At 41.8% G+C, this 17819-nt stretch overlaps 1 protein-coding gene across 2 annotated transcripts in view; it reads left to right on the forward strand.

Annotated features, from left to right (window-relative positions):
* The window catches only part of PTPN14 (protein tyrosine phosphatase non-receptor type 14), a 173303-nt gene that overhangs the window by 69570 nt on the left and 85914 nt on the right, over positions 1 to 17819 (forward strand). For both annotated transcript variants that reach the window (XM_067728967.1, XM_067728966.1), the window contains one exon: positions 9675 to 9844. In XM_067728967.1, coding sequence (XP_067585068.1) covers positions 9675 to 9844 — 170 coding nt within the window. The remainder of the gene's footprint in view (positions 1 to 9674; positions 9845 to 17819) is intronic.

Genomic DNA, 17819 nt, shown 5'->3' on the forward strand with positions numbered 1-17819 from the left:
GAACATTGTTTCTAAAATGTGTCACAAAAATAATTAAAATAATCACCACCTTTTAATGTACCACCTGTTTTGCTGAGCGCCTTTCATAGATCACCTCATTTAATTTTTCTAACAAGTCTGTCAGGTGACTACTCTTGCTGTCCCCATTTTATGGATGGGGAGACCACAGTGTAGTCACTGGACTGGCTCCAATTCAGGTAGACTGACTCCACCATTCTAATTCCCAGGGATGTGTAGTGGCAGAGAAAGGGGATGTGGTAAGATGCTTTGGGAAACACTCTCATAAGTTCTGCAGTTAAAAAAATAAATGTTTGAGCTCAGTGTTTCACAATTAATTTAGCCTTCTAGTAAATACTCTTCGAATCGTTTGGGTAATAAAACACTGCCTGGAGATGGAAAGCCGTAAACAGATTTCAAGGTGAAGCATGACATGATCACCTTGAGTTTTAAGAAAAGAACCAAATAGCCGAAAAACAATGGGGATTGGGTGACAGGAGGAACAGAGATGCTAATTAGGTGGGCATAACAAGAACTTGGCAAGAGGAAATAACGTGAACCCCTTAAGAAAAAAAATTTTTAATTGTTTTAAATAAGTTCGGGAAAAAAATCAGGTATGAGTTTCTGGCTGGGAACTCTATTTAAAGGAAGAGGCTCGGGAGATACAGGAGGCTTAGAAAATTAGAATTCTGATAATATAGTTACAATATGTTTGGATCAATGGATTTCCTCTTCCCCAAATGAAATCTTAGGTGGAACTTCAGTATGTAAAATGGAGCTGCTCTGTTTGCTGAGGGGGTGGATAGGGTATCTGGAGCCCCATCTCCTTGTGCCCTTCCCACACACACCCCAACATGGCTTGAAAAATCATTGCCCTAGATTACGAGAGAAATAGCTAAAACAATGTTGCCTTATGACTAACCTTATCTTTAAAAAATAAATACATGGAGAAACAGCAGAGTTTAGTGGTAGGAATGAGAGTTCGGACCAAACTGTCCGAGTTTGAATCCTGGCTCTGCCACTGATTTGCTGTGTGATCTTGAATAGTTACTTAACCACCTTGTGCCTCTGTTTTCTCATCTGTGAATGAAGATGGTAATAGTAGCAGCCTCCGTAAGTTGTTGGGAGGATTAAATGAGTTAGTTTTTGCAAAGTTGCCACCGTGTCTCAGTGCTGGGCACATGGGAAGCACTTACTGTGGCGGTCTCCTCTGCAAAACACTACTCAGGTCAGACAGAGAAAGAGAAATATAGTATGTTATATGCGGACTCTAAAAATAAATGATACAGGGACTTCCCTGGTGGTGCAGTGGTTAAGAATCTGCCTGCCAGTGCAGGGGACACGGGTTTGAGCCCTGCTCCAGGAAGATCCCACATGCCGTGGAACAACTAAGCCCGTGCACCACAACTACTGAGCCTGCGCTCTAGAGCCCATGAGCCACAACTACTGAAGCCCGCACGCCTAGAGCCCGAGCTCTGCAACAAAAGAAGCCACTGCAATGAGAAGCCTGCGCACTGCAACGAGGAGTGGCCTCCACTCGCTGCAACTAGAGAGAGCCGGCGCATGCAGCAACAAAGACCCCAACGCAGCCAAAAATTTAAAAAAAAAGAAAAGAAATGATACAAATGAACTTGTTTACAAAACAGAAACAAACTCACAGACTTAGAGAACAGAACTTATGGTTATGGGGTGGGGGGAAGGGTCGGGGGAAGAGATAGTTAGGGAGTTTGGGATTGACATATACACACTGCTATATTTAAAATGGGTAACCAACAAGGACCTACTGTATAGCACAGCTCAATAATATGTAACAACCTAAATGGGAAAAGAATTTGAAAAAGAATAGACACATGTATATACCTGAATCACTTTGCTGTACACCGGACACCAACACAACGTTGTTAATCAACTATACTCCAATATAAAATAGAAAGTTAAAAAAAAAAAATAAGACACCACTCAGGCTGTCTAGACCCCCTACAGTCCCTCCAGAGTCTGGGCTCTCACCCTTTTGTAAGTCTGCTCATTCCATTTTTAGATGGCTTTGATCATTAGAAGCTATGATCTTCCACTGAGCCAGAATCTTTCAGTTCCTTGAACAGTTATTAATTTCAGATTGTGCTGCCCAGTAGGATAGCCCTTGGCTACGGGTGGCTATCGAGCACTTGAAGCGTGGCTAGCTTGAACTGAGATGTGCAGTAAGTATAACATACACAGCGGATTTTGAAGACCTACTATGAAAAAAAGTTAATATATCTCAGTCATTTTTATAATAGTTACATGTTGAAAGCATAATATTTTGAATATACCATTTTATTTTCTTTTTTAATTTATTTATTTCTGGCTGCATTGGGCCTTCTTTGCTACATGTGGGCTTTCTCTAGTTGCGGCGAGCGGGAGCTATTCTTCGTTGCAGTGCACAGGCTTCTCATTGCGGTGGCTTCTCTTGTTGCGGAGCATGGGCTCTAGGCATGCGGGCTTCAGTAGTTGTAGCACGTGGGCTCAGTAGTTATGGCTCGTGAGCTCTAGGGTGCAGGCTCAGTAGTTGTGGCGCATGGGCTTAGTTGCTCAGCAGCATGTGGGATCTTCCCAGACCAGGGCTCCAACCCGTATCCCCTGCATTGGCAGGTGGATTCTTAACCACTGTGCCACCAGGGAAGTCCCTATACCATTTTAAGTAAAATTTATTAACGTTAATTTTACTTCTTAAACAAACTTCATTAAAATTAATTTTACTTCTTTGTACTTTTTAAATGTAGCTACTAGAAAATTTTATATTACATATGTGGCTCGGGGACTTCCCTGGTGGTCCAGTGGGTAAGACTCTATGTTCCCAATGCAGGGGCTCCAGGTTCAGTCCCTGGTCAGGGAACTAGATCCCGTTTGTATGCCACAACTAAGAGTTTGCATGCCGCAACTAAGAGTCTGCAGGCTGCAACTAAGAAGCCTACATGCCGCAACTGAGTCCGCAGGCTGCAACTAAGAAGTCTGCATGCATGCTGCAGCAAAGATCCCACATTCCACAAAAAAGCCCCGGCACAGTCAAAATAATAAGTAAGTAAATAAATAAATAAATAAATAAAACGAAGTAGTGTTAGCATAATAATTTTAAAAAATTCAGGTCACATTTAAAAAAATATCTGGCTCACGTTATATTTCTACTAAACACCGCTGTTCTAAGAAAAGCAAGGAGGCCATGTTAATAATAATAAGGAATATAAAGAATTCCAATAAAACATAAAAATATGCTAGAATTATTTCCTTTAGGGATAATCGTGGCTCTACTTTTAATTAAAAAATAATGAGGAGGGATAAATAATTTTACACAGGTACGTGAGAATACTTTTCATGGCTATACTCTGTTCAAGGTAGAGAACTGTTGTTTTATTCGGAAATTCAGCACTTTGGGGAAGAATAAATTTGATAACTCTTGGGCCTCTTCTAAGGCTAAACTAAGAGCCCTGGTTTTTAAAGGAGCCTAAAAAAAAATCCATAACCATTTCATAGCGTTGGTGATTATCCTCTAAGTTATTCCCCTTTTCTTTTGCAAATTTATATTTTCATCTTTACTGAAAGCTGATTTATCCAGAGCTATCAGCTATGGTAGAAATGTCTCACATTTTGCTCTTTTCATAATGGCTAGAGCTTACAAAGGTACAGAATCTTAACATGCATTTCCTTTCATCAGAGTAAAGCTAACCTACATTAAGGACATTTCTATGGCTTGATTTTATGTTAATCTTTTGGGAATTGGAAATTTATCTGTGATAATGGGAGTACTCGAACACTTCATTCCCTGGCCCTGTCAGATAATAGTGGAATTTGCTGTATTTTGTAGCTAGCTTAAGCATATCTATATATGTTTGTATTTGCAGAGGACTAAAATAATCAACCATAATTAAGAACTGATTGAAGAGTCCTCTGCTGGGGAAAGTTCTGAGTTTTGCATTGCTTTTTGTCTTTGTAAAGATTATGATGTGAAATCTTACTAGCTTGATGTCAATTCTGTAAGGTAAATTGGTGCTAGTGTCTATTTTCTAGATACAGAGATTGTAGGTGAAGCAATCCCCTGGTCTTCATCTTTTTGTATTTTCCGAGTGAGTCGTGCAGCCTCAGAAGAGTGAATTTTCTTGGCTCTGAGATTTGCCTCTTGGGTCTGTGTTACTCTGCAGTTTCTTTTCCTGTACTTTTATGAAAAGATTGACTAGGAAAATGAAGATGGTGCAGTTGTTAATTATAGACGTGCCAGTTATAGAAATCCCAGACTATCCAGAGCAGAGGTTGATTGCACACAAGTTGTTTTCTGCAGTTATCCAACTGATGTATGGTGGTTTATTTTCCAAAGCATTTGGAATGTAATTGCGTGAAGTGCTGTTTTCAGAGTCTGTGTCTAGTCACCTTTTGGAGTATTTTCCATGCCTCCGTGAAAGTTTGAATGCTTGTATGTAATTCCTATATATTTTATGTGAAGGTGTCTCAACCTCTTTGTTTCTTAATTTACAACTGAAATATACTGGCTACGACAGGGACCCTATTACAACCTAATGGAAAGTATTTTAAACTTTTGCTTCTGGATGATTAACTCTTCAGAATGCTTGAGATAAGATCGTGGATTTAATCCCTAGTAATTGCCAAGACTGTGTCTGTAACCCTTATAAATAGTTAGCATTAAAGCTGTGTCATTGTCATCAAACTAGAAAAACAAGACCCTCAAAAAATATCTTTCCTTATTAATAGCTACCATGGGGGATAACACCATATTTACAAATAAATGAAGAAATCAATCAAAAACATCCCAAACTGTTTTTAAAGGCCTTATTTACTACAATCTTTTCATGATACCGGAAGAGGGCTCTTATTATGACACTGAAGGATTCACATGCCAATCTGCCACTGAAGAAACTAGCCTGTTTTTGAGGGCTCACATACATTTATCCTTCCCTGTTAAAATGCAAAACTCCAAACCAAATAAACCAGGGAACTACTCATATGAAAATGACAATTTATGTGGCTCTTCTTACATTATTTTTTTAGTAATGCATTTTTGCATTTTTAGCAATTGATTCAGAGATGTGGTTCCTTTCCCTGGGAACCGGTTCTTCTGTCTTTTCTGTTCTTTTTTTAATAAATTTATTTATTTATTTATTTTGGGCTGAGTTGGGTCTTTGTTGCTGCGCGCAGGCTTTCTCTGGTTGCAGCGAGCGGGGGCTTCTCCTGTTGTGGAGCATGGGCTCTAACCGCGGGCTTCAGTAGTTGTGGCTCGCGGGCTCTGGAGCGCAGGCTCAGTAGTTGTGGCGCACGGGCTTAGTTGCTCTGCGGCATGTGGGATCTTCCCGGAGTAGGGCTCGAACGAACCCGTGTCCTCTGCATTGGCAGGCGGATTTCTAACCACTGCACCACCAGGGAAGCCCTGTCTTTTCTTATTGCAATGAACTCATTGCAGAATTCATGGCACCAGAGCTGTTTTCTAAAGAAAACTAGAGAAATAAAATGGGATTTAGAGCTCACACAGAGGTATCCTGAGGATTAGATGGACCTGGTTTATGTTTGGTGCTTTGGAGATAAACCAAACAAGTGTCTCAGGCATTTTCTTGGGCAATATGGTGGAATCCTTTTGGTCATGGAGGAGGTAGCCATTTCTACCATTTCTATTTGGAATCCACCACATTTCCTTCAACCATCTGGCAGCGTTTAGCAGTGAAGCTCAGCTTTCAGAATTCAGCTGGAGTTGAAATTGGCAAGTCGCTTATGAACAGGCCTGGTGTGGTCTCAGCTGGGCTTGATGGGAGTAATGGCCCCTTGGCTGACACACAGGAAGTTGATCGGTGCACATGTTAGTTTAAGTGAGTGGTTAGGTTCTGATTCCATTTCCTGTGATGAATTTTGTAGACATGGCTGAATAAATGTGTTGCCGTGTGAACTTGAACAGAACAGGGTAAGAACTTTGAGACAGGGTCTTTCTCCTCCATTGAATACTCCAGAGCAGGGATGTGGCTAGGGGAAGAGCGGGGGGCGGGGAGGGGGGGAATGGAGAAGGTTACTTGGGGCAGAGCTTCACAAAACAGTGTGCGGATGGGGATCTCATTCATAAATGAACTTCCCTTCCTCCTAAATAACTCAATACAGCACTTCTAAAACTAGGTCGTTCTGGCCGTAGTATGTAGACACTGTGTCCTCCAGATTACCTGCCTCTGCATTGGAACCCCATTTCTTGAATAGTTAAATAATTGTTTCATTGGATAAATGCATGGTGAGTCACCCAGAAATACCCTGTGTCCTCTGGAAAAGACTGTGTTGCAGCAACAAAAATAGCTTACGCCATGGATTAGGTTTTGGCATTGGAAGTGGTTTACCTTGTTATTTGGAATTCTGTACTGTTAATTATGGCTCAAGACTATTATCATACAATGATTTCTTTTGTACCTCATCATCTTCCTTTTCTGTGTGTGCACGTGTGCATGAATGTATCTTTGTGCATGCATGTATGTGTACTCCATGGAATATTCTTTCTCAGGGTGTTTTTTTTTTTTAATTAATTTATTTTTGTCTGCGTTGGGTCTTCGTTGCTGTGCGCGGGCTTTCTCTAGCTGTGGCGAGCGGGGGCTACTCTTCGTTGCGGTGCGCGGGCTTCTCATTGCGGTGGCTTCTCTTGTTGCGGAGCACGGGCTCTAGGCATGCGGGCTTCAGTAGTTGTGGCACGCAGGCTCAGTAGCTGTGGCTTGCGGGCTTTAGAGCGCAGGCTCAGTAGTTGTGGTGCATGGGCTTAGTTGCTCCGTGGCACGTGGGATCTTCCCGGACCAGGGCTCGAACCCGTGTCCCCTGAATTGGCAGGCGGATTCTTAACCACTGTGCCATGAGGGAAATTGCGTTTTTTTTTTGAAGCGGGGAGCTCAGTTCTGGTTTAATGATTGGGTGGGAATGAGAAAAGGAAATTTAAAATACCGGCCTTCAAAGCATAGGAGAAGTAAAAGTTAAATCTTTTTTTTTTTTTCCAAAATCAATTGTAGAATGTTTATGCAGTTACTGTGGACCCTTTATAGTTTGAATGTTACTAATTTGAGTGAATGTTACAATTTGAATGAAGTATGGACCATAAAATCATAGCTCCAAATGTGAAGACTCCATTTAGTGAAAGATAGTAAATCATGGTTGGCTTGTTAAGCAATTGCAAAGTTTGCCCTCCCTTTCGCCACCTATGCTTATAAAAGGGCTCTTTTTCAACTAAAATAATTATCACATAGCCTGTCACTGTTTACATATATTACCTCATTTATCATATGCAAACTCATTACTAGCCATCTGCAATATGGTAGAATACCCTCATATGGCGCTGTGCTCCATGAAGGAATTCAGTATAATGCAGAACTGCCTTGGACCCTTTTCAGACGGTTTATTAAGTACCCAGATTGCCTCATTTTAAGGTTAGCCTAAGCCCACATGATAGATCCCCTAGGAAGGCATCAGAGTGATGTTCCAGTGTCCCATGAACACCTACAATGAGACTCTAAAGAAAATCTTCGGGGAGGCACTGCTTTGTGATTTTTTTTTTTCTTATACCTTTTAGATTTTTATGTTATTTATAGGCCTTCTAGCTTCTGCTTTTGCTTGCTTTTTCTCCTTTATCTTTAGATAACTTCTGTTTTCTTTTTTTAACATCTTTATTGGAGTATAATTGCTTTACAGTGTATTGTTAGTTTCCGCTGTATAACAAAGTGAATCAGCTATACATATACATATATCCCCATATCTCCTCCCTCTTGCGTCTCCCACCCTCCCTATACCACCCCTTCTAGGTGGTCACAAAGCACTGAGCTGATCTCCCTGTGCTATGCGGCTGCTTCCCACTAGCTATCTATTTTACATTTGGTAGTGAATGTATGTCCATGCCACTCTCTCACTTCGTTCCAGCTTACCCTTCCCCCTCCCCGTGTCCTTAAGACCATTCTCTACGTCTGCGTCTTTTAACTTCTGTTTTCTGATTCTGTGGTCGATAGAGATGCCAATAGCACGATGACAAAGATTCTTGAGGCTTGCCTGCCTTCACTCACTGAGGATGATGATCATGGTGATAATAGGAGCAGCAACCGAAGTCACCGTTTATGAAGTAGTTACTTAATGTGGGCCACGCACACGTGGACAGGCATTATCTCATTTACACCCCTAACAGCCTGTGGGTGATGGTTGTAATCACCATCCCCGTTTTACAGATGAGAAAGCTCTGAGACCCTCGGAGGCTCCATCACTTGTATAAAGTTATCAAGACAGAGAGTGTAAAAGCTGGGAGATAAACTGACTTCAAAGCCTATTTTCTTTCTGTTCAGCCACATTTCATTTCCCCTACGTCATCAGTCCCATTGGAGCAACTAATGGGCTCACTGGAGCTGGGAAATGAACAATAGGGTCAGAATTCACTCAAGCAAGTTGGTCTAAGTTGATAGAAATATAACCTCGGCTCTGTTCATTGGCATTTTGTTGCTCAAGAAATGCATAGATTTCTGGTATGGACTTGCCCTTTGGAAAATCATGGAAGAAATGGTCCCATCTGAAAGTACACCCGTTTAAAAATATCCTTTAGAGTATTTTGGGTCTGCAGCTTTATGTAGGGAAGGATATGTCTGGTTTTCTGGTAAAGTCAGAGTCAAAACTTGATTACAGATTTTGGTGGGGTGGTGATGGGGATTGATCTATAGTATTGTTGAGGTGGCAGCCGGCTGGAGTGGGAAGGTCGGCGCAAAAATGCCTTTGGAAATTAAACATTGTAATGAAATGATTCCTTTGAAGGCGGCTTTCCAGGTGTGCTGTAAACCATTCTAGGCTATAATTGAAATATAAAAGAATGCTTCAAAAGCAGTGATCTATTTTTTAGCGACTGTGTGCTAATCCTGAAATCCTAGCATGAATTAATGTAAAGACAGGATTGGATGCATAAAAGTACCTGTTTTAATCGTTTAGAACGTTGTTCAAAACTAACCCGGTTGAGGCTTCAAGTCTAAGGGTGAAAATCTCACTCTCATCTCTCAAATCCCCCCATCATCTGCCAGGAACAGCCACCAGGGGCTCCTGTGGCAGCTGTGAAGAGGGGCTACTTCCGATCTCCCTGCTTAATGCCGGGGAGAGATTCCCTGCAGTTCATGTATAATGAAGTGGTCGAGGCCGATGTTTTTTAAAAGTACTTCATTAAAGCTTAAACAGTGAATCAATTTTCTGTTCCAATCCGGTACTGTATGAAAATATCTACACTGCTGAAGCTTAACGTTGGCAGAAGGTTTCATCTTTGGAGTTGAACCGTAAGTTACTTTGTAGCAGGTGAGAGAGCTGTGTTTGCCTCTGCTCCTGCGCTTCACTAGCACAGGGAAGTCAGCCTTGAGATCTTAGAATAAGTCCACACTGTCCCCACTCTGCATCACCCCCGCTTACATAGCATAGGTGCATCAGTACCCACATGTACAAACAGCTGCAATGGGTAGGAATACTGCATCTGGAGACTCAGAGTAGATTACAGTACTGGGTACCTGTGGTTTCTTTTCATGCGTCCCAAAGTTCAAAAGTAAAAGCCGGATCCTTGTGTACGGGCTGAGGCACCAAAGGGGAGCTAAGGTGCTGGAGTCTTATTTCCTGTGTGGTCTCAGGATGCCCCTTGTAACCATGAACTGACGCTGTTTTATCCTTTTATCTAGACGCACTACTTTGGCCTTTGGTTTCTCAGCAAGAGCCAGCAAGCACGATGGGTGGAGCTGGAGAAACCTCTGAAGAAACATCTGGACAAATTTGCTAATGAGCCTCTGCTTTTCTTTGGAGTCATGTTTTATGTGCCAAATGTGTCGTGGCTTCAGCAAGAGGCCACAAGGTAGGTACATTTTTTCCTCCGTGTTCCAAGTAGGATGTGGATTAACTGTGAGGCTTCAGATGAAGTAGATGAGCTGGTTGATTTAGGGTGTGGTGTGGTGTGGTGTGGTGTGGTGTGTGTGTGTGTGTGTGTGTGTGTGTGTGTGTGTGTGTGTGTCGTGGGGGAAGAGGGTGGCATAGTTGGGAATTGTTTACCAGTTGCTTTGCAGCTTTGGAATTTTTGTTTGAATCCATGTAGCTAACCCCAGCGGCTCCCTGTACTGCTAGTGAGGTAGCAGTGACCCTGAAGCACGTAGAATTTTGTGTCTAGCAGCATAGACTGTGGGTAAAATCAATAGGCTAGGATTTCATGAAAAATTAACCACCTAAAACCGTTTGGTCCAGTCCTTCCCTCAAAATGTCCCCAAACAAAATGCATCATCAGACTCTGGATTTGAGGATTGAGAAGGTAACTGAAGATGGGAGTAGAGTTGAGGAAAGCGCTGAGAGGGCAAGAGTTCTGGTTTCGTGGGTTGAATACGAGGAGGCAGGAAGCCAAGGGCGGAGCGATCTGGGGATGAGCCCTGCCCTCCTGCTCATTGGCTACTTTACCTGGGAGAGAAACCATGTGCCATCTTTGAAGTGATATTTTTCCCTCATCTGTAAAGTGAGGGATTTGAATGAGTCCCAAACGTTCTGATAGTCTGCGATTCTGTGAATGAAACGAGTGCGTTTTTGTTGGTGTTCGTTCAAATATGCAGGTGGCGGGGGTGTCTCCTTATCATTCTGTCATTTCCGGTACTGAAGGGAATCGCAGAAACCCTCTACTTTAAGCCTTTTACTTGGATCATGGCGTTCAGAGTGCTTGGGAAGCAATGTCAGCGGCATCCCAGGTAGAAGGAACAGTATTCTACTTGATTTTTCCATGTGTCATTTCTTAGATTTTAAATTTCTGAAATAAGGATGCAGTTGAAATTTTTGTTTACATTTTAAGGTGATAGTGTCCATCTTCTTCTTTTTTTAACCCATATCATTGTTAAATAGGTGGTATTTCTATAAACACAGGCCATGAGAGAGCCGACAGTCTGACCCAGGAAACCTATGTCAGTCTTTCAGGTGTCATTCATTTGAAGCACTTGATTGTGTACCATCGTGCACTGTTTTCAAGTGATTTCATTTATTTAAGTCCTTTCTGTCCAAGAAATTATCTCCTCAAGTCAAATCAAAGCAAGATGATTTCCTCCAGCTTTTGAATCCTTGAGTACTTTACACAGTGTTAGGAACACAGCATTAGGGTAAATAAGAAATACTTGCTGATTCATGGCTCTTGGACCATTAAATGCAAGAGAATGAGTGCCAAGGATGAAACATGGACTATAAATTAATGCATATTGGGAAAAGCACAGCCCGTAAGAAAAAAAAAAATGAAGTGGTGTTCCTCTAGACAGATTTATTCTGTAAGGTCTGTTCAGGAAGAGCAGTTGAAATGGTGAGGGACTCAGAAATTGTGCTTTATGAAGTTAAAGAAAAAAAAGCTTGTTTAAGCTCAGAAAAATGAAGACTTGCAAGGGTACAGTAGCTGCCTTTGGACTCTCATGGGGAGGGAATTCTGTGTCAGCTCCAGAGCACAAAATTAGGGCCGGTAATAATGAAGTTCAAGGAGTTGAAAGACTTCGGTTATCTGGCTCGACATAAGAACAGACTTTCTAATAATAATAATAATAATAATAATAATTTACTCCATGTAAAAGTGGAGTAAGCAGGGGCTTCCCTGGTGGCGCAGTGGTTGAGAGTCTGCCTGCCAGTGTAGGGGACGCGGGTTCGTGCCCCGGTCCGGGAAGATCCCACATGCCGCGGAGCGGCTGGGCCCGTGAGCCATGGCCGCTGGACCTGCGCGTCCGGAGCCTGTGCTCTGCAAGGGGAGAGGCCACGACAGTGAGAGGCCCGCGTACCGCAAAAAAAAAAAAAAAAAAAAAAAAGTGGAGTAAGCAGACTTATAAAAGGGCAAGAGCCCCAGTCTCTGAAAATGCTGTAGCAGAGTGATAGCCCATGTAGTGTCTTGTAGGGGAGACCGCCATATTGGGAAGAATGTTGGAATCATCAGTGGTTCTCAAACAGACCAGGGCCTGCTAGATCATAATTACCCAAAGCATTTATTATAAATATGGATTCCAGGGCCGCACCAGAAGTCTGAACTGGAATGTCTCAGACTGGGGTTCACGAGGATGTGTTGTTTAAAATAAACAATATTCCTCAGGTAGCTCTGATGTTCATTCAGACTTGGGAATCAATAAGTTAGTTAACCTCTAAAGCTCTTTACAGTTTTAGATTTTCCAGATAAGTAAACTTAATGCTGCATTATTTGACTGTCAATATTTGCATTTATAAGCTGAAACAAAAAGTGTTTAAATCTCAGAAACTGAGGTATAGAGTAGGAACTTTTGAATTTCTTTTTGCTCAGTTAGGTTGGTTCATTTAAGAAGTTTGATAAGGAAGGAAAGAAGGGTTTTTCAACACAGGATTTTGAAGCAAACTCTGTTACTGTTGTTTGATCAGAAACACTAACAGAAAATAATTCAAAACTTTGAAGGACATTTTTTAGACTTAAACATTGGAACTAACCTATGTAGATTTCAGGTATAACCTTCTCTTTATGGGAAAGTATGTTTAAAATTAGGAGCCGGTTTGCATGAAGAGTTTTTTTGGTCCTCCCCCTCCCCCCCCCCAGCATTGCAGGAATTTTTGTTGTCCCAAGGGGCCCTAAAACTGGAATGTGCCTGGGGGGGGGTGGGGGGCGGCGGGGGCGGCGGGGTCAGAGCAAGGGAGGTGGAGAAATAATACAGAAAAGTGTTGTAAATAAAGAAAGGAACATTGATAGAGGGAGAACAAAAAGAAAAAAGGAGGGAATTCCCTGGTGGTCCAGGGGTTAGGACTCACCCTCTCACTGGGGGGGACCAGGGTTCAATCCCTGGTTGGGGAACTAAAATTCTATAAGCCACACTGCATGGCCGGGAAAAAAAAGAAAGAAAAAAGGAATACATATACTTGGGAAGGTTGAGGGACACCAACAATGACCCAGGTGTGATCCACTGAGACTCACCTGGGTTTTAGGCATATAGACTAGAGGGTAAAGGAGACTGGTTTGAACAGGATAACAGTTTTAAGTGCTCAAGATTTCTGGGTTTGATATTAGAGATGAATAGAAGAGCTGAATTCAAGGTGAAGAGTGCTACCAATCGTCATTAGGAGCCCTTGGGAATCTGAGCCTTCCTGGGAGGTTTTAGAAGCATCTGCGGTCTCAACTGAATATTGAAACTGTCCTCCAGGCAGAGCAGCCAAGGAGAAGCAGTGGGGGGGGGGGGGCGGGGGGCGGGATTCCAGAGGAATGTTTGACAGAGGGCCCCGGCAGCATTCATGAGGAGCCGGTTAGTGGCTCACTCCCCAGTCAGCCCCTGTTACCTGAGTTACCAGGCATCTCAGGTGGAGGTGGGCTTTGGCTTCTCTGAGAGCACCTGGGATCCGCAGCATCTGACACAGAACAGTTAGTCTTTGTGATGCCCCGCAGAGTAAGATGTTTGCATAGATTAGAAATAGAAATCTGTCTTTCATTGTGGGCAACCCTTTGGAGGAGGCAACCATTCAACCATCTGTGCTTAAAAAATAAGCCTTTGTCTGGAGCCAACCACAGTTGTTTTCACCCAACACATGTTTGCAATGGTTCGGCTACTTCTCTTGGAGAGTAAAACAGGTTCTATAGCATTAGTCGGGACCAGCCATTTCTTTTCTGATTAAGGACAAAGAGCTTGGAATTAATACTCTGTGTGTGTGCATGTGTGTGCGTGTGCACACACGCGTGTGTGCACGCATGTGTGTGAACCCATATAAAGACACACAGGGGTGAAAGAAAGATATATTTAAAAGACGTATGTTTCATTTCTCATCTTCAGACAGTCTACCCTTGAAAACTTGCAGGTTAACACAGTATTTGGAACAATACAACAAAAATTGGAGAAGAATGTTGATTGCAAACTGTTTAAGAAGGTGATTGACTTAAGATTATCAAGTCCAGGTTTTTTAAGTTAGAAAATCGAGAATCTTTGTTTTTTGACATTAATTTTGATATGCTTTGTCTCATCTCATTTCCAGGATATGACTTTTGCAGAACAAATCTCTTCGTAAGTGAGGGAAAAAGGCCAAGATACTATGGGGAGTAGGGGACGACATGGACAGTTCAGGACCTACATTTAGGTGGTAACTGAATAGAAGACCAAAGATATCAAAAGGAGAATACACACAGAAGTACACATAAAAGGGGAAAAACAAAACAAAACAAAACTCCTGATAGTCTTACAGAAGTGTGAAAAAGCTGGTGAAAAGGACACACTAATAGACAGATGGAAGATGAGTCATGAAACCATAGGAATTAAAGAGATTAGGAAGAGAGTTTGTTAGCCCTGTTCCAAACTGTAAGATACATTACCTTGGGGCTTTAAAAATGTTAGTTTTCCTCCTTTGGTTAAAATGACTCAAGGGATGGGACCACCATATTTTTTTCCGTTTTGCTTTGTTTCTCATCTCCCTTTTTACCAGCTTATCTGGTCAGCAAAGGGACTCTGGCTAGGAGTTCATCTTCCCCCATCCTGTCCTCCTCCTGACTCAAAGGAAAGATTTTTGTAATGTGTTTTAATGATGTGCATAGCAACAGGCTCATTATAAACACATGGTTTTCAGATTTTTTCTGGACACAGAAAGAAAAAAGATGGTTTGTGAGAGGTGGAGAAATTCTTAGTCAAACAGAAGGATCCTTAATAATAGCCAGGGGAAACCAGAAAGCTGTTGGCCAAGATCGCTGCTTTTCGTTTAGGTCTGGGGTTTTTCCAAGTCTTCCTCCAGTGAGGAAGTCCCTCTTTAGTTTTTTCAATACTAAAGAGAACACTTTTAAGAGAAAAAGTAATTTTTGAAGAGTGAATTGGCTTCAAGGTTGAAGTTGCTGACTGCATACATGGTTTCTAAAATTTTCAATTCTGGGACATTTTTCTGTTATCAGAACATGTTTGTCTTTGCATTATCCCTGTTGAATGGTCTGTTTGCATAGTGCTAAGGGACTTTTAGTTGTCCTAATGAGGGCAGATAACCTTTCCTACTTTTCCAGAACACATTTGTAGCCTGCTGTTGAGGTGCGGCCATCCGCCTTCCTAGAGGTAAGCATCGTTTTGATGCAAAGCAGTGGAACCACTGCTGTGGCCAGCACAGTTGCTCTACCGGCCAAGGACAGTCTTGACACATTGTGGAATTCTGGTGGAAACTTTGGGTCTGTGGGACCTGTTCCAAGCTCTCTCCATCTAGAGGGTGCTGCCTCTGTGTTTTCTGCACTTCTCAGCCTCTGTGGGTCACTCTACTCTTGGAATCACTGTTCTCCTTACACGTCTCAAGTTCTCTAAAGTACTGGACTATGAGGCTATATTCTAGTCTGCTCGGTAAAGCTGCCTAGCAGTTCTTTCCAGAAGGATTTTGAAAAATACTTAATCTCTGTATGGGCTTGTAGGGGGCATTCTACAATGTTAAATGTAGCTCCTGTCTGGGAAGAACTTACCGGACAGCGTGTCATTCCACTAACTGCAAATAAATGCCCACATTGAAAGCTGCACTGTTCAGGTACCATAAAGAGCGTGAGTGCATTTTTGTTGTGATGGTGAGTGACAAGACAGTTACGTTATTACATTGTTAGACTATGGTGGGGGGGCAGTGGTAACCCCCCTTTTCTTCCAATTACATAGTTTGGGCCTCTGGCATATTATATTGATGGCAAAGCCAGATTAGGTGAAGCCTTACATCCCCATAAAGGTTAAATTGGTATTTTGATTTTTTTTTTTTAAACTAGGTTTCAAGAAGTGGTTCCAATGACCTTACAAAAGCTCTCTTCACCTTACCTTTCTAGTAAATACCTATGGTTTCCCTTTTAGTCTCTTGCCATCTGCCTTGAGTGCTATTATAAACAAGTCAGTGTTCAACCAGTGTTTAAAATGTCTCTTTTAAAAGCTCTAATTATGGTAACGTTTCCATTTCCTTTTACAACACCATTTATTTTGTTCCCCGGTTCTGTGAATTCTTTTATTATTTTGAAATGTCATTTTAATGGCTATTTAAAGTTTACCCGTGGGCTGGGAAATAGGGACTCTCTTCAAATCAGACTTAAAATTCAGCATGAATTCCCCGTGGATAATATAATTTGCTGAGAATGGCAAATCCTCCTCCTGGCCAGCTCCAGCGGGTGAATGAGAACTTGTTCTCTCTCTGTTGATGATTGAGAACAGAGTTGTTCCTGCCAGATATTTTAGATATTTTAAGATGCTGTTTATACTGGGATTCAATCTCAAACATCATGCTGTGTGGCTAATGTCATGTATGATGAGATGAGAGAGGAAAATGGCTGTCTGCAACAAGCAGAGCAATCTTGAAGGCGAGAATTGCTTTCCCAAAGGAGATGAGTTGCTGAAAATGTTAGTTGCCATTTGCATTATTTTTCATTTCAGCCTTTATTTTAAGTACCTGTTCCGTGTTAGACACTTTGCTAGTCAGTGGGAGTACAAAATGAACAGATCTCAACACGTCCTCTCTCTCCTGAAAAGAGCTGTATCTCCAAGCAGCTTTTATTTCATCTCTACATGTTTGACTTATTGGAGTTTGTTTGGAAAGCTTACCCAGGGAGCCTGGTAAGTGTCTTCCAGGACCTGTGACCTGTGCAGTTAGTTGCACGGAGCCCCACGCTCAGAAAAGCCCTGCAGTTGGCTTAGTGCACTGCTGTCGTTCTTTGGAAATTCTTAATAATTTTTTTTTTTTTTTGGCTGCGCCCCGGGGCATGCGGGATCTTAGTTCCCCGACCAGAGATCGAACCCATGCCCCCTGCAGCGGAAGCACAGAGTCTTAACCACTGGACCGCCAGGGAAGTCCCTGAAATTCTTAATTTTTGAATAATGAACGCTGCATTTTCATTTTTCACTAGGCTCTGCAGATTTTGTAGCCAGTCCTGCCCAGGACAGCCTCCTACCTCCATCCCTGTTCGTTCATCTCTGCTTGTTTTATTGTTGCCTTGTGACTTTTGCTCTTAGCTCTGGGTAGATCTGAGTCTTCTGTTATGGGTGTGATCAAAGAGGAAAGGTAAAAAGGCAAACAAACAAACAAAAACCATGGGGGAACACAAATAAAATTTTCACTGTCTCTGCAAATATGAAAATAAAATTGAGGTCCTGGTAACCATTTCTGCTCCTGGACTTGACTTACTGGAAAATCCTGTAGAGTTTGGGGAACTGTTATAAAATCAGTTGAATTTCCTTTAGGGAAGCTGATCAATTAGCTTATCTCAATCCTCAACTAGGATTTTCTCATGTTTTGCTTTGAAGAAGATGACTCCACAAAGTTTATACTTTTCTTAATTAAATCGAAAGCACACCTTAGTGCCTACCTCATCATACCAAGTCTTCCAGATGCATGGAATTACTTTTTATCCTCCTCTTTCCTCTCACAGGAAAAAGATATAGATTGCAAGAATAGGTAGGGAGATAGCTATTTAGGCAACACACTGCCAGTAGAACAATGAGGTCTACACAAATAAAATGAAGTTAACACTTAAACACAATCTGGGTGTTTCTTTGATATTCTTTCCCTTTAGGGGAGAGAAAACAAATGGTAAAATAAATCAGTGTTCTTTAATAATATCACTTGACATTATTATTATTTATTGTAGGTGTTCTATAATAAATGGAAGAATTGGAATTTCAAATGGAAAGAGGTCCGTGGCATCATTCATGTTTCAAAAGGAGCCTTCATGTAATGTTAGGTTTCTTTAATGCATCTGACATTTGATTTTCACCCTTTGTAAAGCAAGATATGCTTCTCTATGCTTTAACCATTAGTAAAGCAAAGTTTCTGCCAAATAGGTGAAGTATCAATAGTATACCTCAAAAAAAAACCAAAACCCTTTGCTTTTAAAGTGTTAA

The sequence above is a fragment of the Pseudorca crassidens genome, chromosome 2, assembly GCF_039906515.1.
Source record: "Pseudorca crassidens isolate mPseCra1 chromosome 2, mPseCra1.hap1, whole genome shotgun sequence".
NCBI lineage: Eukaryota > Metazoa > Chordata > Mammalia > Artiodactyla > Delphinidae > Pseudorca > Pseudorca crassidens.